Raw genomic sequence first — 25,812 nt, forward strand, 5'->3', positions numbered from 1 at the left:
AGTGAAAATAGCTTTTGGGGCCTTTCCACTGTAAGGACATGTTTACATTAAACTTTTACATGCCCTACTGTTAAATACCAGGCACCCTGTCTTATGGGCAGTAAGACCTATTTGGGGTGTCATATTAATATTTACAGGGAAGGTTTAGACCTGTCAAATGAGGTCATATTCACATGTCTGATTTACAGTTCAAAATTGTACAGCCGGGCCACAATGATAGACCTGTAATTATGGTTACACTGTAGTAAGTGGCATAAAGGGTGCCGCAGTTCACTTGTGACATTTACCTTGTAGGCCATGGATACCTTTTTTCCCATCAACTAGGGACTTATAAGTAAGTTAAAATATGCTAATCAGGTGTATGGCACTTTCATAATGAGGAACGGAGGAGCGCAGGCACTTTACTACTGGTTAGCAGGGTAAAGTGCATAGAGTTCTGCATCTAGTAAAACAGGCAAAGCAAAAATCTGGAGGTACACTACACAAAAGGTGGTAATTTCCAACTTTTCCTCTCCACATGAACATGAAGCTCAAGAACTAGTTCTTTGAATAACAAGAGAGGGTAGACTCTCCTAGGAGAGTGCATTCAAAGAAATACCGATAACATAACATACGCCAGCTTCTTACCAAAGATAGTCACATGTATAATTGCTTGGGGCATTGAGCAACTCAACTCTCAGTGGTCCATAGCCAACAAATCCATCTATCACATACAACTACCACTAACAGCTGGGCAACTAGCTGCCAGCTTTTCCAGACATTTGCCCCCCTCTAAAAAATGTATCAATATTGCGAAAATTGGTGTCCAATATATATTTACTGAAAGCTAGCACATAAAAGCACCCCATCCCCCCCATTACTCCAAGTATTCCACCCAACTACTAAAGATTATAACTGTACACTGTATCTTGGTGCTGAACTTTAGTTTTCTGTTCTCATTCAATGCTTTGAAGCAACCTTACTATGTAGATAGCAGATTCTTATTATTTAATTTAAGGATGGACAACATTACACCTAACTCAACACAAAGCCAATGCAGCAAACTATTTCCGGGCAATTTCAACTGACTTGCTTTTGGCCTTCATGTACTTGTTACTGCTTACAGTTGCCATTTTATTGACCCTTTCTTCTACAGAAATTTTAAGGACTAGTAAATGTATTTAAGTAAACACATGGGTGAATTCAACATTCCTCCATTAATCTGAAATTAGAGTGCAAAAGCAGCTGTGTTGAGTGTCCCCAAGGATCAGTGCTTTAAGTGGAATGAAAATGTGGTTGTCCTTAAAAGAGGTGGGGATGAAGAGGGGATGAAAAAGAATGGGCAAGAATAAGATAACAGGGCAGAGTGTTTGGAGGTGGATTCAAGAGGAATGAGGTGAAATCAAAGCTACACAGACTTCTCTTTGGCACCCCAATCTTTGATAGTGTTGGCTGTAGCCTTCTGAGCAGACCTATGCACCCCAGCACTTACTTTTTTACAAATTAAGACTTGTATACACATACAACAGTAATATGCTGCATGAAAAAGAATATCTGAAATTCATTGAAAAAGCAAAGGCTTTTGGGGAATAGAAGATGGAGTAAAGATGCAGTGTAAACAGGGATTGCATCTTGGGGGCATGGCCAAGATGGTGGCTGGAGCAGACATTTATTGAACAGCTCCGCCGTGGCCTGCCTAAAAATCCTGCAACTGCCCCAATCACACAGAGACCCTGCACACCACAACTCACCCTGCACCTTGGTGGGGGCTCCGCGGACCCATGTGAGCAGTCTGAAGGCATAGAGGAGCATTTTACTGTTGTCTGCTCTAGTTAGCCCCGACTGGAGCTGGCTTCAGGAGAGGGAGGAGACCAGTGTTGTGCCCGGCAAGAGGACTCTGAGGCCGTAAGCCACCAAAGCGATACTAGACCGGAGAAGTGTGGACACTAATGGTCAAGCCCTGACATGGTGGGCTCTCTGAGGACTAGGCCGGTGCACCGGAATCCTGGCTGGAGGAGCCGCCTGAACTTGAGGTGATCCACCGACGTCCGCAGGCCAGTAGGCCGACATCTAGTTGTGGCCTCACGGGTGTTTGGTACCACGATACTGATCTGTTCCCGGCACCGGGCAGCATCACTCCGCTCTGTATCCTCCCACTCAGAGCCTGACAGGAGCCTCCTCAGGGGGTTGAAAAGACCGCGGACGGCCCCATGTGCCTCCCTGCAATTTAATGCATCAAATTGAACAAGTGAGAAATCCCTCCACTACGGACTGTGCTGCGGCACACACCCTGGGAGGGGCACTCCTCATAGTTTTGTATGCCTACCTTACGAAGAATGGAGTGGACCGCCCGTGCTAAGACACCAGGGTTCCACCGCTGAAGAGAACAATACTTCATGTTTACAGGGCTGTCATCTGCGTGCTCTCTGTGATGGTACCACCCAATTTATATTCTGTCATACAAACTTTGGGTGAAAAACAGAGGAATTATAAGGGAAGACAAAGGAGGAGAGAATAGTAAACCCAAAACCTCCCAATAACAGCTGCCTCTCCCCCCTATGGAGCATTCATACTACAAATAATGCAAAATTACTCTCTTAATTCATGCTAGGCACGAATACCCGACTCCATTGAAAGTGCGAAACCCTACGATGAATCACAAAAGATGCATACATCCCGACGGACGAAGACAGTGGTTAGACATCTCTCACGGCAGTCAATAGCCTTAATACACACTGACCCTTTCAAGATGGGCAGGAATAAAGTAGACAAACGTCAAGCAGCAGGTAACACCTAACCCGGAAAATAGACCACCAGATCACCTCCAAACTGGAAGCCAAGCCCCGGATGCACCACCCGATCATTCACATCGTTTCGATGAACGTATGGCAGCAATACTGCACATTAAATCCACTGTGGGCCTCAAGATTGACTCACTATGTATTGAACTGGGTCTCATGTGGGAAGACCATAAGCGCCTCAATGAAAGAGTTGAGAACTCAGAGTCGTCATCGGTGGCCCTGAAGCCTATAAGAGAGTCAGATGAATTTACCAAGTACCTACAAAATAAGGTGGAATACTTGCAGGATCATGTGGAGGACCAGGAAGGAAGATCGCATAGGAACAATGTGCATATAGTGGGTTTCCTGAGCGAGCGGAGGGCCAAAGCACAGAATTATATCTGAAGACCTGGTTTGTCGTCACAGTCCTGCAGTGCAAACAATCCAAATCCTTCTCTGTGGAAAGGGCCCATAAGGTACCCGGCAGCCCCCCTCGCCCTGGAGGCCTGTGGTGGCACACCTCTTCAACTACTGAGATAGGGACCACTATTTGCAGGTCATAATAGTCCATGGCCCGTACACATATACCCAGCCTACATTCTAGCAGTACTATGCCGCAGATCTTGATTACTTGATGCAAATAAAGTCCTGAGAGAACAGAACGTGAAATACGCTCTCCAATTTCCACCCACCCTAGAGATACAGCAAGAAGGAAAAACGACTTTCCGCACCACCCCAGAGACTGAGTGGGATTGGATAGAACAGAATGGCCTAGCCTCCAGCAGGAAAATAATGTCTGCACCTCAACAAAGATGGCAGACACAAAGACGTAGCAGACAGCAGATCAGATACCAATGACAGGGACTCACCAAGGACCAAAAAGCAAAAGAAAGGGCTCAAACGGTGACAAATGTTGCAAGGCATGCTTCATCACACCCTCCCTCATCATCCGGTTTGGAGTTCGAGAACCAGACAGAGGACAGCCAATTGCTGACGGACTCACAACAAGCAGTGGTGGTGGAAGAAGGCATCACCGTCACCCCCCAGACTTCCGATGATCTGATGTGATGTGCCTGATACAAGCCAGCAGAAAGGTCCCATGCTAACTCAAGTACAGACTAGGGTAGCCAAGGTGCCCTCACCTGAACATTATCTTCTGAGTCGCTTCTGAGCCACAAACAATACAGCACACAAGCGGGTACTCTAAAATCACCACACAGTCTTTACTCATCACCCACACAGAGGTACTGTTACAGAATTGTTCCTTAATATTTTTCCTGTGTTTTTCTTTTCTTCCTCTCTCCCTTCATTTATAGGTTTAACCACATTGCAGTTAAGTGCTGATGGCCGCTTAGGCCTAGGGGTGGGAGTTTGGGACTGTTACTGTTTAATCTGGGCTATCTGTGCCATGACATAATACCTACCACTCAGGGTGGCTACTACTTCCCACACACAAAGCAGAAAACACACATCTATGGGTGGACAAAGGGAATACTACCGCCACAACAGGCCTCAGACCAACATTTTATACCGAACCTACAGGAATAGGCACACAGGAAACTCTTATTTTGTTGCTGACATGGAATGTCCATGGGTTAGCAGGGCATGCAAAGTGCCACCGGGTTAATCAATACTTACGTAGGCGTGCGATCACTATAGCGCCACTCTAAGAAACTCATTTGACGCCACAGAAAATTGCCTTAGTGAGCAAGCGCTTAAAGGGCACGTTAGTGGGGACCACATACTCTGGATACGCAGGAGGGGCACTGATATGGGTGGCGCCCGGAACCCCAATAGAGGTATTACGCACTTGAACTGATCAGACTGGGCGCTACTCGATATTAGAAGGGGCCGTAGATGGACAACCAATATCATTGATCTCACTATATGCCCCTAACTGTTCCTACAGACACTGACACCAGAACTACATCATGACCCATGAGCACCACTATGCTAGGTAGGGGACTTTAATTGTACACTGGATCTAGACAAGGGCTGCTCCCGGGCGTCCAAGCTACTTTCATATCACAGCACTTGCAAACCTGGGCCAACACACTAAACTTGCAGGAGGCGTGGTGTGGCTTACATCTCACCCACAGAGAGTATTCTCATTACTCAGGGATTGACGCTCTACATATGAAGTTAGATCTGATGTACTGTTCCTACGAGGCCCTCCCCAGGGAGTCTCAAGCGAAATACCTTGGCCGTACACTCTTAGACCACAACCCCTTGCAAATCCGGTTAGCATGGGGAAAATCCAGGTCCAGAAATCCGACCTGGCACTTTCCTATGGAATCACTCAAAGACACCCCACTGCACACCCTCTCAACAAAATCCATTGTAACATATGTTCAGGGTAATGAGGATACTGCATCTAATGTTGGGCTGGAATGGGACGCTTTTTTTAAGTGGTTCTGCATGGTCACATTATAAAAGCAGTATATGGCACACGCATAACCTTTAATAAGGAGCTAGATGATCTTGGGTTGGAGATACAGTGTTGTGAGCAACCGATGCCTACCGACCCACAGATAACACCAATGCTAGCCCAAGCCAGACTGTCCCATAAGGAAATGTTAGACAGATTGTTGCGCTTTAGATTACAAAAAATATTTAGCCATAAAATACATGGAAGGAGACAAAGTGGGCAGAACAGTAGTCTGGCTATTGAAGACAGACACATCCCAAACACCCATAACTGCCATTTGCTACTCAGCGGGCCGTCTGTTTAACACCCAGGCCGAAATCAACTCAGCATTTTGTCAATACTACACCTCTCTATAAAGCGCTCCCCTGGCTAGCAATATGACAGATATACAGCACTTTCTAGAAGATATAACACTCCCCCAGATACCACAAACTCACTATATGGCCCTGGAATCCCCCATCTCGGACACTGAGATATTAGAGGCCATCCAGCAACTGGCACAGGGGAAAACCCCGAGATCCGATGGCTGGCACCTGGAATTCTATGCCTCATTTAGTGTGCAGCTGGTTCCTCTCCTTCACCAGATGTATGCAGATGCCTACGAACGGGGCACACTGCCGAGCTCACTTCGGGAGGGAGTATTGGTGGTGCTTTTTGAATTGGGCAGAGACCCACTACAGATGGGATGATATTGCCACCTATCATTCTTGAACTCGGACTACAAAATACTGGGCAGAGTGCTGGCCAGCAGACTGGCAGAAGTAATGCAATTATTGGTGTATACAGATCAAAACGGATTGATCCCTGCAGGAACAATACCCTTAATGTACGTCCACTCTTCCAGTTATTGGACTGGGCCAGTACATAAGGTGAATCAACATGGATCACCTCTCTGGATATAGTGAAGGCATTCAACACTTGGGATGGGATTATCCAAGAGCAGCGGTAGCAAAATACGGCATAAGCTCTTAAATTGCATCAACTTACTATATAGCTCACCACAAGCAAGAGTCAAGACAGGCCGCATGGTCTAGGACTCTTTTAATATCGAGAGGGGCACCAGGCAAGGATGCCACCTGTCACAAATTATCTTAGCTCTGGTGATGGAGACAGTGGGCTGTGCATTGCACAGCCGAGTCATGGAATGGGGCATCAAGTCGCACAATCAATGGCACATTGTCTCACTATTGCTGATGATGCATTGATATATCTCCGTGGCAACATTAAAAGGCCTGATGGAACTACTAGACCACTAAGGACTCATCTCTGGACTCAAAGAGAACTGGGATAAATCTCTTCTATTCCCAATGACACCCCAGTCCACGAGCATCCCTACCACAGGCCCCCCTTACATGGGCATACAACTCCTTTAAATACTTGGGAGTTCAAATATACCACTCTCAAGCAGATACAATAGACGGCAACCTGGGCAGAGTGATCACAAACGCTCACTTCTCCACAGACTTCTGGACAGAACTAACACTCTCCCCAATGGGGTGTATAGCCATATCCAAAAATGTTGCAGCTCTCCCATTTCTGTTGCCAGATAGACTGTTCTGTGACTTGACATCGCTTCTAACATCTTTAATTTCTGGCAAGACCAGAATTCGAGTCGCTCTCACGAAACTCTATGCTCCGATCACAGAAGGCAGGCTCAGACCTCCTAACTATGAGCACTATTACGCAGCCGCTCAGCTACAATGGCCAATGCGCTGGGTGGCAAGCTGCAACACTACTCAGTTAAGATGCTGGTCACCCCAAATATGCCTAGATACAATATTGGAGTGGCTGACTGTCTGCGAGACTATGATTCAGAAGAAGACAGGGAACATATTAATGTCCACGGCTCACAGCTGCTGGACCCGGTACCTGCGGACCAAGCATTCACCCCCACCCTACAATCCCAACCTACCGCTTGGGATATTCCCTGGTCACAACACAAGGACAAAGTACCCAGAAATGGGAGACTGGCGCTCAACCAGTCTAAAGACACGGGGTGACTTATTTGTTGACTCCACGCTTTGCAAGTTCGCAACCCTAATGGACGATTATGGAATTTCACCAGGCTCATTCTTATTATATGCATCACTCTCTCATCAATTATTCAAAACATGGGGTAATACACGGAACTAACCCAAAATATCCAGCCCACTCCAAACACTATTAATGCACAGCGCGGGCAAAAGGGTAATTACAAGGCTGTACATCTCCCTGCAACCAGATATGGTCTCGCGCTTGGCACCACTCAGAGACTATTGGGACGTGACATTATCAACTAAACTGACTGACGAGCAGTGGGCGCAATGTATTGAGTACCCCAAGGTAATATCCACAAATGCCAGAATTAAATATACTCAATTCAATTATCTTCACCATCCGTATTTAACCACAGACTATCACGCATGTACGAGAGCTCTCCTCGATGCCGTAAACCTGAAGCTACATTCATACACATGGTTTAGGACTATCCTTGGATAATAGGATACAGGAGCAAAATAGCCACTATATTATCAGAAGCTACCGACACAAGGATCATAGCTCAGGGCCACCACTCTCTGCTAGACATAACTAAACACAACACAAGACTGAAACTATTAATAAATTCTTAGACCTAGCACTCGGTCTCACCAAACGCAGACTGGCTATGTCTTGGAAGTCAAATTTACCCCCACATATGCATACATGGGTAGGCGACCTCCGCAGGCCATTGGTGTCTGAACATATGCTGTCACTAAACAACACCCAAAAACACCCCACTGCCACTAATACACCAGACTGGCAAAATAATTTAATATTTATAGAATCAAAAATGCAATCTACCTGTTACCATCAACCAGGCAATGCTACCATTTCTCTCCCCCTCAACCCCTTTCCTCATCCTGCCATCTCATTTGCCCCCTCCTAGCCAGGATGACAACACTTCCTGGAAGTACCCACATACCCAAGCAATCATACTGTTACTTACCCTTGCTCAACCCATAATCACAACTGGTCCAGGGCCCAACATACACAACCCGACAAATCACACTGTAGTGAACACAATACAATAGGCCCTACTGTCTAACCCAACAATCTTTTCTTGCACATGATGGACACACAATTGTTACAAAATATGTTCTTTGTGTTGTGTAGTACTGTAGTAGTACGAAAAGACATCACTGAGAGCCTTATATTTGCCTCAAATGTAGCAAATGTAGCAACTGTTATATTATGTTTGTGTTGACATGTGACGCTATGAACACCTCCCACTACCTCAGCGGATGTGTAACCTACATGTAAAACTAATAAACACTATTAAAAAAAACTTTAAAGAAAAGTCTGTCGAGTTCCTAGGATAACTCCGATTAGGTCAAAGTTTGTGTTTTAGGATGTTATTCATGGGTAGTAACCACCTCTTCAGTTAAGGAATTAACAGACTGCAGTCAAAGAAAAACAAGAATTGGCAATACCAATAGGTCTGGTTTCAAAGGAATAGTGTATAGAAATGTGAAGCATTACCTGCACATAACATTGAAATGAATATATATTTATGTGGAAGCAAAGAATTGTGCAGTTATATTTGTATTAGTGAAAAGGTCAGGTGACATTTTTCTCTGTCAACAAGACCTAAACATCCATGCAGGTTAAAGACTGCCCTCCTCCCATCTCCTGTGTCTGCCAGAGAAAAAACATAAATTATCTAGTTGTCTAAGACACTTTAAGAGCATTACAATGTCATGTCTGTCCCCCATATATTTCCAGTTGAGGTGGATGGATGATAAACAAAATCATCACAGCTGAGTGTAGGGCAAGCACTTTTTGGGGGGAAACAAACAATTTCAGCCCATTCAAAGCATGTACTCCTGACTCACAACATGTGTGTGGAGCCAAAACCCCTCTCTAATAATGTTCACATAATTGTCTGGCGACAGCTGCGCTGTCAAGACAGGCAGAAGAATTACATTCTACTGAAAAGCTGCTTGTATTTTTAAACCAGCTGCTTTTTAGGTCAGGTCTGGGCAGCGCATGCACTGCTCTGTGAAGCATGCTGTTTTCGAGTATGGACTTGAAGCTCCGCCCACTCTCCACCCATATTTTTCATTGGCTTGTGTCATTGCCCCTTGTAAATGCTGGCTTTGGATTTCGTTAATTGGCTTGTTAGTCCCTCCTTAGTACCGCCTTGTCTTCATTTGTAACCTCCCATGAGAAATGTCCCTTTTACTTCAGTTGTTACATGGTATGTCTTATTTAGTCTGTAAGCACTATTCTCTTCAATGCGTTTCTCCTACTGCAGGCATGACATACTTTCCTGCAACTTTCAGCAGGTCATGCACACTTTTACTTCCCAAGCAGGCCGGGACAATGGCAATCGAGGTCTCACATTTACAAGAGTTTGAGCAATAAGCATTGTAAATGACAATGCCTTTTATTTATATGTTAATTATAAAAACAGATAAATAAAAGGGGTTGTCATTTACTCTCAAAAATGCGAGACCTATTGCATTGCAAATACTGGTTGGATTTCTTTCCGGATGCGGGGAATTGTGAGGGCTTCTGGAGAGACATTGGGCGCTGATGGAAAGTATGCTGCACATGTGTGTGTGCTTGCAACCTACTGGGAACATAGCTTGGCTTGGGATTCATTTCAAAGTAAAATGGTTTAAAGAAAATATTGCAACATGTAATATATGAATAGTTTTTTTTTTACTTTCATATTACATGAATTTTTTGTTGCAACATGCTTCCAGTTATGTTTAGCTGGTGAATATGTTGCTCTTTTTAATCAGCAGCATGCATTTTATTTCCTTCATTAGGTATCTTGAGTACACATTGGATGCCACAAAAATTCGAAAGCAGGATGCTGCTGCAACCATCAGTTACATCGCAGGCAATACTATTGGACAGAGTCTAGCATGGGACTTTATCAGAGCCAAATGGGAGCAGATTTACTATCAGTAAGTATCTTCTGTGTGACTTGAAGGATGCAACTATAGTTAAAAGTTAATATGAATGCTTGTACACATTACAATAATAACAACTTATTTAATTAGTGGTTAAATACCACTATTACATCAAACACCTTATTTATGTATTTATTTGAAATGTTATAGAGCGCAAACTTGACCCGTTAGGGTATCAGAGCGCTTTACAGGGATTACACGTTGTGTGAACAGGTTTGGCAAGGGCAACACACATGGATAGGGATAGAGGGAATTGACTACATTAGGACAAAAACCAGGGTAATGTACAATAATCAATACAATACAATAATCAGCAGAGCGACATGTCAGCAATATATAGAGAAAATCAGCAATAATATATGAGGGGGATATGACAACAAGAGGTAGTGAGAACCAGCCATACAATTGAAGGAGTAAGAAATCGGTAAAAGGAAAGGGCAACCAAGCAGAACAGGACATTTTGCATAGGAACAAAAGCAATGACACAAGGCGGTATGCGTGACAAAAGAGAGTTATGAGAGGAATTTGTTCATTAGGAAGGTTTTAGCTTCCTTTTTAAAGAATGACAGAGATGGTATTTGTGAGAAGTTGGCCTGGCATATGCTGGTCACTAGTTATAGTGGCCACCTTGCACCAGTCCAATTCGACTCTTATGGTAGATAGGTTTAAGACATCCTTTTAAAGAAAGCTATCCTAGTGGTAGCTGTGGAGAGCAGCCTTCAGGCTAAGTCTCAGAGGAATGTAAAGCAGCTTGTTTTACCTTATAATCTCTTGAATTACCAAATGAAAGGACACCACACAGGTATATATATCAAATATATATGTATTTATTTCTAGACACACTTTACTAATCTCTTTATGAGATTAGAAGCCTGGAACACATTCAAATATCAATGTTTCACAATAAGTTAAGCACAAATATGGCTGGGGCCCTAGGGGCGTTCCAGACCATATACTAAAAAAGAGGTTTAGGAAAGTCGACTTACAGAATGACAAGGCCTAGGGCCTGTAGAATTGCTGGGGCTTCACTAATGCAGTGAAAGCCGGTAAGTAACAGACCCACGGGAGACGCATGCAGTGTGAGAACACAGCCGCAGGTTCCCTATTGATTACAATGGCGCAAATCGCGGTTTGATTTTTAAAGTTTTAGGGTACATCGAGGAAGTCTGCAAGCAAGCCACTTACAAGGTAAGTAATTCGAGGGCCAACACACACTAGGGCACCAGAGTGCATGAGTTACCTCACCCAGGGAAGCCGTGTGCATAGGTGTCTTTTGGTGTCGGGTCGCGTCGCTGTTTTCTATGGAGACCAAAGAAGATTTGCTACTTGCGAAGACTGAAGAAGTGTCCGGTGGAATCCAAGGCTGGATTTAAGATGTAGAAGACCTGAAAATTGAAGGGACAGTGTTCACAGTCACTTGCCAGTGACCCGGGGCCAGTAAGATGGATGCCCACGGATGTCGGGTGATTTCTGGTTTTGACTCTTCGCTCACGAGGTCCAGGTGAGATTGACGATGACTAGCAGCTGGATTCGGAGTGTCTCACGAAGTCTGCAGCTGACTGCGGTATCGGCAACTGGATTAGATCCAACAAGCCTTGGCAACAGCAAGTCTCATGGAAAGTGAATTTAGTCAATGGTGCAGACCAGCAAGGTTTGCGACCGTTGATTAGAGTTTCAGGTGCCTGCCAAGCAGGGGAGTCACTCCTTGATTCCAAGGGAGATTCTTCTGTCTTCCAAAGGTAGTGGAACGTCGAAGGGCCAGGATTCTCCTTTGTAGAGCGTCGTCCAGGGTTATCTACTTTGCAATGGCAAGGTTACCTATCTTATACTGAAGATAGGGGAGGGACTAGCTCTATGACCACTCCTCTGGGAGGGTCAGGGTAGGGGGTGGTTACACCCACTTCCCTTTGTCCAGTTTCGCGCCAGAGCAGGGACAGGTAGCCCCTGAACCGGTTTGAGCTGGCATATGCACAGAGGAGCCTACTAGGATTGCCTCTAGGAGTGCACCCACCCAGCCCCAATACACTAAATCCTGTCTGGAAGGTGGTGACACCTCCCTGTGACAGGATGCCTATTGTTGGGCCTCCTCCACTGCGAGTTTCAGTCAGCAGCAGAAGGGCAGCCCAGTGTCTGTGCTGGTGGCATCCATTCTGTGATGCCAGGGCTCTTTCAGATTTCTACCGTGTTACCACAGTAGGCACATGTCGTCCCCTCTAGAAGGGTGGTATCATGCTCCCACATCATGGACTCATGTGGGGGTATGATTCCAAGTTGTTTGACACCAAACACGACATGTTTTGATGCAGTCATTCCAAAGTTAGCATTTATAATGCACTTAAGAGTATATGGTTTAACCGCATCCACAAACAGCCACAGAGACTCTGAGAGCTGCATAGGTGCCCTGCTCAGGCAGAGTCACCCCCTCACATGTAAACCAAGCACCCTGCCCTCAGGATTGATAGGGCCTGCCTTAGGGGTGACTGATAGGTTTATATGTGTGTGTATGGTGAGATATAGAAACCTATACCTCAGTGAGGAGTGCTAACACTACCCCACCCAGGCTGCAGTAGCAGGCCTGTGGTGTCAGATTTAGTCTGCTTCCCAGGGGTGGCATACTACATGCTTCAGCCCCTGGTAGGCCTGTGAAGTACCTATGTCCTTGGTACCTAAGGTACCATATACTAGGGGCCCATAAGGTACCACAGTATCCAATCAACAGTGCATCTAATATGCACAACAGTCATTTAAGGGAGTAAGCAGATTGGCTGGGGTCCTGGATAGCAGGATCCCAGCCAGACTAGTCAAAAACCATTCAAACACCAGGGACAAAAATGGGGGCAACCATGCAGTCAGATTTCACCTTCCTACAGTATTTTTCTGATGTTATGTTCAATTCTATGCAGTAGGGGCATTAACCCGACAAGCTATCTTTCTAACACTGAACAATGACTGCAAAGCCTAATGCAGAGTGCATATTTCTCAAACTCAACTTGGTTCTACAATAATGGGTTAATAGAATGACGATTAGTGTAAAGATTAACTTGTGGAGACAATGGAAATCCTTTTTAAATCATCCAACAGGAGAGAGTCAGCAGGACTCTCATCTGTAATCATATTATGCAAAAGAGGTGTTATATCAAAATAAACTGAGAATTGGAAATAGTATATCTATACTTGCCTGTATGTGCTAACTCTCGCAATATGTTTGTAGGTGAATGTCTTCATCAATATAAGTGTAGGTTGGTATTACAGACTTCAATGTGACTATTTACAAAGCTACATTAAATCTGTGAGTAATTTACACATGTAACTTTACCCTTACATATCTGAGTAACTTTACTACTTTTTGCTATTCACCATTTCCATGTATAAAGTTACAAAAAAATGTAGACTTAAATGGCTCGCCCTCCTCGAGGAGTTGAGACAAATTTATGAACGTAGGTAAGCACCGCATATGACCAACAAAGCAGTATGGGAGGATACTGCAAAACCCTCCCATTTAAAATAATAGAGACTTAAAATAGAATGCCTTAGGAAACAATATTAAATTATAAACGTTTTTTTCAATCGTTTAAAATTCATTTTAGTAAGTTCTATACATACATGTTTGCAAGTTTTAATACATAATAGGTTAATACAAGGATTTTACATTAGGAGGGATCATCTTAAATACATCTATAATTTTTTTTGTTATTTTAATACATTTAAATTATTACAATATTTATTTCAAAGTTAAAATAGTGATACAGAATTTTATTTTAATGTGTTCTACATGTATTCCCTATACCCTGCCATATGGAGAACTTCACCCTGGTGGTAGTGCTACCTCTATGATAAGGTATGGGGAAAAATAAAAATGTTTACTAAACATGGAAATAAATAGTGTAAATATTTCTAAGTGAAATACTAATTTAAATTAATTTTATATATTTATTTCAAATGTAGGACAAAATACAAAAATGCTGTAGCACTAATACCTTAATTTTGAATTCAATATTCAATTAATTTATATAAACCGAGTAAAAAAAATGTTGTTTTCTGAAATTTTTGTAAAACAATCCCAGCCAAAGTTAAATATATATATAGTCTTATTTTGTAATTCTCATTACTAAAAGCAATGTATAGAAATGATACAGTTATACAAAACAATGCAATACAGTTATTTAACTAACTTTTAATACAAATAATATTATAATAATTTTTAGATCAAAAAAGGTCATTAAAATAATTAAAATAAAATACCAAATGTTTTATTGTTAGCTAACTTTTTTTAACATTAAATAACATGTATTTATATTTTTAATAGTTCAATAGTTTAATTTAATTTACATGATTTCCTATGAGATTTTCATTTAAGTCTGTGCTTCCATTATTTCAATGAGAGGGTGTTGCAGTACCAGTAGTTGGCCTTGTGTGGTACTGAGCGCAGAGCTAGAGTTCATTCACTACACCTTTGACCGTTTTTGACTGCAGTAACTTCAGAAGTGCGGTTTGTGAAAAGCAATGGCATACCCTTTGGTGGCTGGTAACATGCCCCTTTCCTTAACCCCCCCCAAACCCATCCTTACTGCTCCCCAGACCCCACCTATTTTGTAATAATTATGCCCCCTTTTTCGACCACATCCCTGGTCTCCCCCACATTTACTACTAAGGGGCCGATTACGATGCCGTAGTAAACGGCTCCGACCATCGGTCAGAGCCGTTCCTAAGGAATCGTAATCAGGTTTTCAGATTAAATTCCGGCCGACTCATTGGATGGAGTCGGTCGGAAAGGAATCTGAACTGGATGTCAGAATGGCTTTCGAAGGGCTCACAGAGCCCGTCTGCCATCCAGAAAGCCTCCAGTAATCCTAAGGGTGGGTCATTCCGCCCGAAGGATTACAATGTCAGATTCCGACAGCCTTTCTATGCCAGCCTTTCCGACACAGAAAGGCTGTCGGGAGTCGACTTTGGAGGCCTCCAGCAGGTCCCCCATGGGTGCATGGCCTCCAGTTGGAGGCCAAGGGGGCACTTATGTTGCCCCCCTGTTGATCCCTGCACCTTGAGGCAGGCACCTTGAGGTGCCTGCCACGAGGTGCAGGGATGAACTGCACCTCTTCTCTTTACAATAAGAACATGCATTCTTGTTGGAATGGATGCTTCCTTTGTAAAGAATAGGAGTGCGACCGAACAGTGTTTGGTCGCATCCTAATTGCTGGGTTAGAACCGGCGAGAAGAGGTCGGTCAGTCCCAGTACCGAATCAATGTCGGATGGACTCAGGTCTGTCCAAAATCGAAATCGGGCCCTAAGTAGTAAACTTACATATGTGACGATCTCCCCCATAGAAAATATAGGAGAGGTTGAGATGGATATTTACACTTGTAGGTTTGTGAATTGCATTTTGTAGTAAATAAGCAGTACTGCTCTAATAACACTAAACATACTACAAAATACAGTTTGTGAATAGGGCCCAATAATTTACAAAGAACCACAATTGGGGTTGGGAAAGTTTCAAAAGAGTCCTTAACACTAAAGTAAAAGAGATAAAGAAAGAATCCTTAAAGCTAACGAGGGCCCAAGAGCAATGTTTGTTCATCATTGGTCCTTTGCCTCCCTTCTATACCTCTAAAGAGCCTATTGTACAGAATTTCAGTATCTTAACTACTCATTTTTCACAACTGACATAGGTGCAAATACAGCTTTTAAAGTGCATATACTGTGATCCTGTAGATTCTACAGACCTCAATTATTTCTGCTGAGTCACAGCATGAATGAAATAGCATATTTACCCTTTCTCCTTTATTTCTTATTTTTCAGGTTTAGCGGAAGCTCATTTTCCATTTCTGGATTGATTGGTGGTGTGACCCAAAGATTTTCTTCAGAGTTTGAGCTAAAGCAGGCAAGTTCCCACATGACTCTATGTATAGTAGACAGTGCATTCTTGGTGGACTTTGGACATTTAAAGGAAAAGAGCACCTTGCTCCTAAGCCAAAGAGAAGTGTTGCAATTACAGTAGGGAGATAGTGTACTTTGAATTATTGGAAAGTAGTTATTGTGAGTTTTGCATTCTGTTATACATTAGCTAAGCTACCAAGAAGGCACAAGATTTTGTTTATGATGAGATATGTTTTGTAACCTATAAGTTCAGATACTGCTTAGAAGCTAAAAGCTGGCCATCAGTTTGCTGGCATATTGTCTGTAATAGTGTGGTGTAGAGACTTGTTCCACTTAGGGTTACAGTCAGCGAGACAATAGTGTTATCCATAATTCCAGAGTAAAATATTCACTAATTGCATTATGGAACAAATACTCATTATGCCATGGCAGCATTGCACATCATCTGGTATATTACAACATTAAAGCAAATATATCCAATTAGTAGGATACTTTTTATAGCACAAACTGGTAACAATGATCAACATGTAGCTAGTCTGCTTGCGCACATTGAAGGATTTTACAGACAAAACTAGCCTCATTTACAATTGGATGGTGATTACAATTTCTCTGATTTCTGGAAGAACTGCTACATCTACAGAAAAATGAACCAGAAAACTTTTCTCTGCTAAAAGGATAACATGCTGGAGAGAATGTATTCTCTGATTTTAGGACTTCTTCCAGAAATTGTAAGACTTTTTATCACCACACAACTCTAAATTAATCCCCTTGGACAATAGGGTTTTGTCAGAAATTATGACAAAATGCTGCCCATGTTTTTCAGAAAAGCACCAGTAGAATACATGTTGTGGCTACTAAAAGGGTCATGTATACTCTGGTGGCAGCCCTCCAGCCTTCCAGGTTGGTGAAGTGTATGGCCTCTACCCCAAGGTAAGACAGCTCCACTGAAGGTGCTGAACTTTGCTGAGGGGCACCATGTTTGTTGCACCCACTTAGGAAAGGTTTTTAGTTTTCAAGGAATAAGTTACCAAAGCAGGATTTTATTTCTTGAAAACAATAAAACAACAGCCATGACACATGAAAAGATTTCTCTCAGAACATCAAGCGCATTAGATCTCGGCTAGACAGCGCTTGCTCTGTCTCTTCGAGACATGGTGTATCTACTTTGTGGGCTTCTGTCCACCAACAGGCTTCCTGTTTGCTGGCTCCATCATCGCTCTCCTATTATTTCTCTCTATTTCTCCACGGCATGCATTTGTCAAGCCTCTTGGTGTGTTTAATCCTCACTGAAAGCAAGGACAAAGTACAATATACATACACTGGTGACCTTTTTAATATCTGCTTAGGAACTCCTTTTTTCTTTCTTGAAAAACATTTTACATTATGGTCTTGTTTTCACTTGCTCAGCTGCTGCGTTTCTGTAAACAAGCTTTCAAATATTTCTCTTATTAGTTCAAACCTAGGCATATGCTGTCTCTATGAGACATGCTGTATTCACTCTGTGGGCTTACATCATGCCCATAGCTTTGCTATTTGCTGGTGTCATTGTCACTCTTCTATTCTTTTATCCTATTTATTGATGGCATGCATTTGTCATGCCTCTTACAGTCCTGAGAGCAGAGACCAAGTACAGTATAAATACACCAGTTACCAATTTAACATCTGCGCTCTTTTCTTTTGCCAGCACAGTGCTGCTTTGATGTTTCACTATCATGCGCCTTTTTATTTTATCAGCATCGCACATGGCAATGTGTGTAAGTCTCTCTCAATGGGAGGGCCAGCCTCTCTGGTATACCACTGCTTCTCTTCACCTCCACAGCCCGGCCCCCCTCGACAGCAGTGCTGTGCAGCTAATGGAGCGGCTGCTCTTCCTCCTTAACAGATCTGAGGATACACAAAGCAGTGACTGAAAGACAGGGGGCCTGCGCAGCTAGCAAGGAGCCTCTAATTCATTGATGGGCAGAGGAAGGGTCCGGTCTGCACTCCCTACCGCTGCCTCAGCCGCACTCTCCCCAGCCAAGCAGCACAACCTCCGCCTCTCCTCACTACCTCATGGATTCTCACACATGCTCCTCATTGATGACATTTAACCACAAGACACTAAGGGGGGGAGGGTCAGTGATGTCCCGTATCCTGTCTCCTATGCTCATTGGGACAGGCGTAGGAAAAGCTACAGTCCGATAAGCTGATTATGATACCAATAAAAAGTCGTAGCACATTGAAAGATGGTAAGGCGAAATTACAGTGGCCAATTTAGATTGGTTAAGATTGAAGTAGTCACAACAGGAAAAGACCAGTAAATATTCAAAGAGGTGGCCGCTTGTATAGCATTGTATCCAACCAAGCATTATTGACTTAAGAAACATCGGTAAGAAGAGAGATCTCTCTTTAAAGCAATTTTGATCCTGAGTTGGTTGCGAACAATTACCGTCCTAAATTGGCTGCTGTATTAAATGTCTACCACCCAATAGATGTTTCATACCTTCTCGATTTCACATGTACGTATCGGTCGGACATTTTAGAATGGGATAAGTTCAGTTAGTTACTACAGTACTACGGAAGCTGGCTACAAAGATGAAAATAAAACACAAGTACTCAATTTTTTTTTTTTTAAACACTCCCTTAGGTATCATCAAAATAAAACAGTTTTAAAAACATCACATTAATGCTGATTGCAGACACAGAAGGTATATAATGTATATATTTTTAAAGAAAGATCAGGGCTCTCATTGGTTGGGTATTTGTGTCGCTTTCTGTTGTGGACTAAAACACGAACATACTTAGGCAGGCTACTGGAATCACAGTAGGCAAGTTGTCATACTAATACTCTGTGTCTAATTGTGCTGAATAAAGTGGGTCAGGATCAGTCGTTATATTCAATAAATCAACAAGAAAACCAAAATTCGATTTAGGCAACCAGCACTTAGATAAGGTAAAATAGAATTAAATTCCAACTGAGTGGTATCATCTTTGTTTAAAAAAAACAAAAAACACCTACAACTCGCCTCCAATTCCAGAGTGGTGCAGAACAAAATAGAACAAAATCACGGCTCGTTGTCTCTCTCACTTTAACTTACATGCTCCGCACCTCCCAGCCATTCATCTAATGTTAGAATAAAGCATTCTTGGAAAGTTCCCGGCATCAATGAGAGACGTCAGATTAATTGGCCAAACCAGCTGAAGACAGCTGATGACAGTGAGTGAGAATTGGCCAGGTGCATGCTTTAGACGGCAGAGTCGTGTCTGCCAGGCTCCACACATGCTCTGACACAGGAATGAGCTAATAAGACAATGAGTTTTGCACAGCCCCTGGGTGAGTGATTCAGATCTGGTTTGGATCTCATGCACCCGGGCCTACTGGTGCTGGCATTCTGTGTTGTCTCGGTTCTAGACTGAATGCACGTGGCGTGCAATGCCAGCGGCTCCTGCCTAGTCAGGTACTCTGTAATTAAGAGCCTCACTGGATCACTGTAAGATGTCCCCAGCAAATTAGTTTATATTTCTGTTTGCAGTGTCTACTGCCGAGGTACTTGGTATTTCCTCTCTTTTCAGGGTTCAACGCTGCCCACTTGCAAGAAGTCCAGTTACTTCAATGTTAATGCTTCCTCCTGTGAGGTTCCCTGGTACCTACTCCACAATAATGTTGATGTGCAGGGTGCCCGGCTACCAGCGTTGCTCCATTTTAAAAGCTACCCAGTTTATCGCCATTTTATACTAGCTGCCTAGCTGCCTCATGTCTCCACACATTGTTTTTGCAATGTATTTAGCTGCCTGTGTCATGTTTGCTTCATCTGTTTGTTTTGTTTTTTGTGTAGGGCTCTCGAATGTCTGCATTGCTTCACGTGAAGTGCCATTTTGCCTGTATTGTTTTGCCCTATTGAAATAGGTGCATTCATTGGTTGATTCTTAGTACATGTTGACCAGAAGCCTTTGTTGTTGGTATTTCATATGCAGGTCTCATATACCTCTCTCCAGTATTTTTTTCTGGTGATGGGTACCCTTACCTCTTCGTTATATTGACGTGTGTGTCTAAATTCCCTATTAGCGAGGTCTAGCATTAGCAAATAATTTTTGATTTTAATACATATGTGTATATTCTTTCTGGTGCCATCTTCACCCTTTGGTCTGGTGTAGTATTCACATTTTTCGTCTGCGCACTACTGTATATAGCATGGGGCAAAACGCAGCATTTGACTCCTTCAAAAATAAAGCATTCACACACAAAGTAACTTGTTTCGGTGCCAGGGATAACTATGGCAATATGTGCTTTTGAGATCAAAAATATTTTAGGTTTTAACGACTTTTTAATTTATGTTGACAATGGCCCTAGCGCTAAAGTTTTACAAAACCATGAAATAACAAAAGCACTGAGAAATTCAAATAGCTGTCAAACCGCACCAGACTTATAGGCTTCGCCAGTGCTTGTCTCTTTATGCAGGGTGCCTAACTGCTTGCTCTTTATTCTCTATACAAGGTAAAAATATTTGCTTGCTTAGTCGGGTTACCTTAGTGCACCGTTTCTTCTCTTACATGCTGCTGTTAGCATGATTTAAGGTGGATGTAAACATGCAACTCACAATCAAAGGAAGCAATCATATAGAGACAATTGTTGGACCCGGCCTCGTGGCATGGTCCTTACCCCCGTGGATTGTGCCCGTTCCCCGCCCCGGCCTTCACGGGCCACCCTTCTGAACTGCACCGAGGCCCTTCATCCTGAGCTACACGAGGTCGCATACCCCTCGTGGCTCCGCCATCTTGTTGGCACCCACGTGACTCTGTGCACCAGGCAGCGCGACCCCGCTCAACCCGGCCTCGACCCCAGCGAAGCCCCGACATCGAGGCACCACAAACTGGCCAGGGGGTGCCGCAGGAACCGTTCATCGCCCCCGGCGGAGGACAGTATCGATGGGACCCCCAACTGTCCTCCCCTCTCGAGGTGTGATCGCTCTGCAACTCCCTTGGGCCTGGCGCCTCTCCTGCTGGGTGTCTGGCCACCTCCACCCGTCCTCTCCGCCCCCACCGGGCGCCTGGGTCCGGACATCAAAGGGCTCCAGACCTATATCTGGGGCGACCCCGCCACAGATCGGCAGTTGTATCCCGGAGTCGAGAGCCCTGCTGATTGAATCGCGGCTGACCCTACGGAGAAGAACTCTTGTCGGAACCATCACGAGCCCTGCTGACTGCGTCGCGGCTCCTTCTTGTGAACACTTTGAAGCCACCTGGAACATCGGAGCCCTGCTGACGCTGTCGCGGCCCAACCTCGCTGAAACCTCCCTCGGAGCCCTGCTGACGACGTCGCGGCTCGAGCTGAGCAGAAACCATCTTGAGAGCCCTGCTGATTGGATCGCGGCTCTCCACAAACTGTACGCCAGAGCCCTGCTGACGCCGTCGCGGCTCGACCCCTCCAAGATCCGGAGGTCCTCCAGCTTGAGGATAAGAACTGGGCCCCAGGTACCCTCGTACCGCACTCCTGCCGAAGACTGTCCCGCTACCCCTACCCTTCCAAAGAGACACTGAGACTTTTGGTGGATCCCTCGATCCCTTCGTGTAAATATTGACCTCGTAACCTTTTAATTGCTGATAAAGAATTGCTTGTCTTGAGACAACCTCCTTGAGTCCTGTGTGGTGGTGTTACTGTGCTAGTACGTGATAGGAGAAGGATCTCTCAGGAGACTTCTCGGCAGCGCTCGGCTACTTCGTACAGTGTGAGGGCCCCCCTTGGTGGTCTCGCCGACTCCTCGGGGTCCGCCTTCCAACATTTGGTGCCAGCGACGGGATCCGAGCCGAACGCAGTACGTACCAGCCAGTACCCACTAGCTACCCATCCAAACATACAGTAATCATGAGCAGCCAGGAAAACAATGCGACAATGGAGTTCCAGCCCGAACGGCTGGAAGAATATACACACAAAGAGTTAAAACAGTTCTGCAAAGACAAAGGCATTGCAACCACCGGCCTAGGTACCAAAGAGGACATGCAGAAAGCTCTAAGGACATGGCTGGAGGCCGGGGCAGGCCCCTCCCAGGAAGAAGGTCCCTTGCCCCTGACTGAGACCATATCAACCGCACTGACTCCGGCAACCGGAGGAAGAAAGAGCCTAGAAACCGGCCTCTCCGAAGAAGAAATACGAGAGCGGGAGAAGGTCCGGAACCACGAGCTAGAGCTCGCACGACTGCGGCTGGACGGCGAACTCCAGCTGGCGGAAAAGAAACTGGCCCTAGAGCAGCTACGGCTTCAAGAGGAGATAGAGGAGAAGAGGCGACACCGGGAGTTGGAGGAAAAGAAACTGACTCTTGAGCACGAGCGCAGTCTCAAAGAGCTCGAAATCAAGGCCAAGAACGGAGGGACCAACGCCCCCAGTACTAGAGACACTCTACCGCCTGCCGAGACCAAGGTACATATCCCGAAAGAGGTCGTCAAGGAGTACTACAAGAATGACGACATCCAACAATGGTTCAAGGCCTACGAGGTGGCCATGACCTCTCATCGGGTGCCCCGAAAAGACTGGGGCGCGGGCCTGTGGGGGCGGTTCCTGAGTGAGGGTCGAGACACACTGCTCCAGCTGCCGGAGGAGGTGATGACCTCCTACGATCACATGAAGGAGGCTCTGCTCACCCGCTACGGGCTAACCGCAGAAATGTACCGCCAGCGGTTCAGAGACTGCAAGAAAATCCCGGGCACCACCTGGGTGGAATATGTGGACTTTTTCAGTCGGGCCCTAGAAGGGTGGATCAGAGGTAGCAAAGTAACCACCTACGGGCAGCTGGTCGACCTCATCGTGTGGGAACATCTCTCCAACAATTGCTTCGTGGAACTGAGACAGCACCTCCTCGACAGCAAAATGACCGACCCGCGAAAACTCGCCGTCGAGGCCGATCGATGAGTCAACTCCCGGGTCCCCCGGAACTCAATGGGGGAGTACCAGAGGAACCCCACCGGACCCCCCCGCCAACGCGGTGGAGGGCCGAACAGGAACTGAGACCCTCCCGCCGGGGCCCCCAGGAGCCCCCCTCGAGGGCCACCGCAGCAACAACTCTCCCCGAGCCTAGCCCGAAGGGGGGCGCCCCTGGCCAGACCCGGACCACGACCACCAGTAACGTGCTACGGCTGCCAACAAACCGGACACTATGCCAGCGATCCGGTCTGCCCCCTGAACCGAAGAAACGGGGCCGGCGGGCCCCCGCCCCGACAGCTGGCGGCCGCCGCCCTGGGAGAAGGAGAAGAGGAAGAGGAGACCCTCGACCGAGGGACCACTGAATGGGAGCCGGCAGCCATGTCCCTGGTCTGCCTGGGTAGCCGAGAAATGGTACCCTGCGCCCCCATCCCAAGCAACACCCAGAAGTACCGGCAGCAGGTCACGGTCAATGGACAACGGGCCGAAGCCCTTCGTGACACCGGCGCCAGTGTCACCGCTGTCCGCTGCCACCTGGTGACCCCCGAACAGATCCTACCGAATGTGCTGTGTCCCGTCCGGACGGCCGACAACAGCGAAAGCCTGTGCCAGATGGCCCTGGTCCCCTTCGAGTGGGGAGGGGTGACGGGCCTGCTGAAGGTGACGGTACGCGACGACGCCCCCGTCGACTGCCTCCTGGGGAACGACTTGGAGAGTTCCCCCTGGGCTCAAGTAGAGCGACGAGAGCACCTCCGAATGCTGGGACTATCTGACTGGGCCTGTGCCATCACCAGGTCCATGACCGCCCGGGCCCCCCGCTCATCCTCGGCCTCCGGGGCCGCCCAGCCCGAGGGGCTCGCACCACCTCCCGCCAGCAGCGAGGGGGAGGCGGACACCGACCCTGGACCTAGTGAATCCTCCCCCGAAGAGATGGCTTCCCCGTGCGCCCTACCAGAGCTGACACAATGGCGACACGAAGGGGGCCCCACCCGGGAGCAGTTCCAACAAGAGCAGCAGTCCTGCCCCACTCTCGAAGGGGTCCGCCAACAAGCGTCCGCCCAAACCAACGGGGACCAGACCGGCACCCACTGGGTCTACTGGGCCGAGGGCCTGCTATACAGTGAGCAGAAAGTGGCAGAACTCGGGGCCAGCCGAGTGTTGGTGGTCCCCCTCCGCTTCCGGGAGTTCCTGCTCAACCTGGCACATGATGTGCCCCTCGCCGGACACTTGGGGCAAGACAAAACGTACAGCCGTCTGGTGACCCACTTCTACTGGCCCCGGATGCGGAGAGACGTGGACAACCACTGCCGGTCCTGCCAGACCTGCCAAGCCAGCGGGAAGACGGGGGGTCGGGTCAAGGCCCCCCTCCAACCCTTTCCAGCCGTCAGCACCCCGTTCGAACGGGTCGGAATCGATATCGTGGGGCCCCTGGACCCCCAGACCGCCCTGGGCCACCGCTTCATCCTGGTCCTCGTGGACCACGCCACCAGGTACCCGGAGGCGGTCCCGCTAAGAACTATAACGGCCCCCGTGGTAGGCCGGGCCTTAATGGGGATCTTCTCCCGAGTGGGATTTCCCCGCGAAGTGGTGAGCGACAGAGGCACGAACTTTATTTCCAGATACATGCGGTCCCTGTGGCAGCAGTGCGGGGTCACATACAAGTTCACGACCCCCTATCACCCTCAGGGGAACGGACTGGTTGAGCGGTTCAACAGAACATTAAAGGGGATGATCCAGGGCCTAGAAGAGCCCCTCAGGCGGAGATGGGATGTCCTGCTGCCGTGCCTCCTGTTTGCCTATCGGGAGGTCCCGCAGAAGTCCCTGGGGTTCAGCCCGTTTGAACTATTGTACGGACACCCGGTCCGCGGACCGCTCAGCCTGGTCAAAGAGAGCTGGGAGACGAAGCCCCAAGGCGCCCCTCCTGACGTCTACCGATACCTCCTGACCCTCCGAAACCAGACCCGCAAGTTCCGAGCCATGGCCGAAGCCAACCTCGAGGCCAGCCAGGAGGACATGAAGCGGTGGTACGATCGGAACTCCTCCACCATAGAATTCGAGCCAGAAGGTATGGGTCATGGCCCCGGTTGAACCCGGCGCCCTCCAGGACAAGTGGACCGGGCCCTTCAAGGTAGTGGAGAAGAAAAGTCCCGTCACCTACCTGGTCGACCTGGAGTCCCCCCGGAACCCCCTCCGGGTCCTACATGCTAACAGGCTAAAACCCCACTTTGCCCGGACCGAACTGAGCCTGCTACTGGCGACCGACGAGGGGGGCGAGGACGACTCCGAGCCCCTGCCCGACCTCTTGCAGTCCAACGTCCATGATGGAACAATCGAGGGTGTCCAACTCGCCTCTTCCCTGACTCCGGAACAGCGCAACGACTGCCAGCAACTGCTGCAGGACTACGCAGCCCTCTTCTCCCTCACCCCGGGGGTGACCCACTGGTGCGTCCACGACGTCGACACCGGGGAGAGCCCCCCCGTGCGACACAGAGCCTACCGGGTACCCGACCGAGTGCGGGCATGCATCCAGGCCGAAGTAACGAAGATGCTGGCCCTGGGGGTCATCAAACCCTCCGACAGCCCGTGGGCCAGCCCTGTCGTCCTGGTGCCCAAGGCCGCAGCTCCCGGCCACCCCCCGGAGTTGCGATTCTGCGTGGACTACCGAGCCCTGAATGCAGTGACCAAGACGGACGCCCACCCTATACCCAGGGCCGACGAACTCATCGACCGCTTAGGGGCCGCTCGCTACTTGAGCACGCTGGACCTCACCGCCGGGTACTGGCAGATCCAGCTCACCCCCGGCGCCCAAGAAAGATCCGCCTTTTCGACCCCGGATGGGCATTACCACTTTCGGGTGATGCCCTTCGGAATGAAGAACGCCCCGGCCACTTTTCAAAGACTGGTGAACAAGGTTTTGG

At 46.9% G+C, this 25,812-nt stretch overlaps 1 protein-coding gene across 2 annotated transcripts in view; it reads left to right on the plus strand.

The window, feature by feature from the left end:
* Positions 1-25,812, plus strand: part of LOC146860508 (aminopeptidase N-like) — a 257,086-nt gene that overhangs the window by 193,334 nt on the left and 37,940 nt on the right. For both annotated transcript variants that reach the window (XR_014978825.1, XM_085644420.1), the window contains exons 18-19: positions 9,981-10,121; positions 15,925-16,006. Coding sequence is in view for 1 of the 2 variants with exons in the window: in XM_085644420.1 (XP_085500546.1) it covers positions 9,981-10,121; positions 15,925-16,006 (223 nt within the window). In the remaining variant the exon portion in view is untranslated. The remainder of the gene's footprint in view (positions 1-9,980; positions 10,122-15,924; positions 16,007-25,812) is intronic.

This window comes from Triturus cristatus, chromosome 3_1 (assembly GCF_964204655.1).
Source record: "Triturus cristatus chromosome 3_1, aTriCri1.1, whole genome shotgun sequence".
Lineage (NCBI taxonomy): Eukaryota > Metazoa > Chordata > Amphibia > Caudata > Salamandridae > Triturus > Triturus cristatus.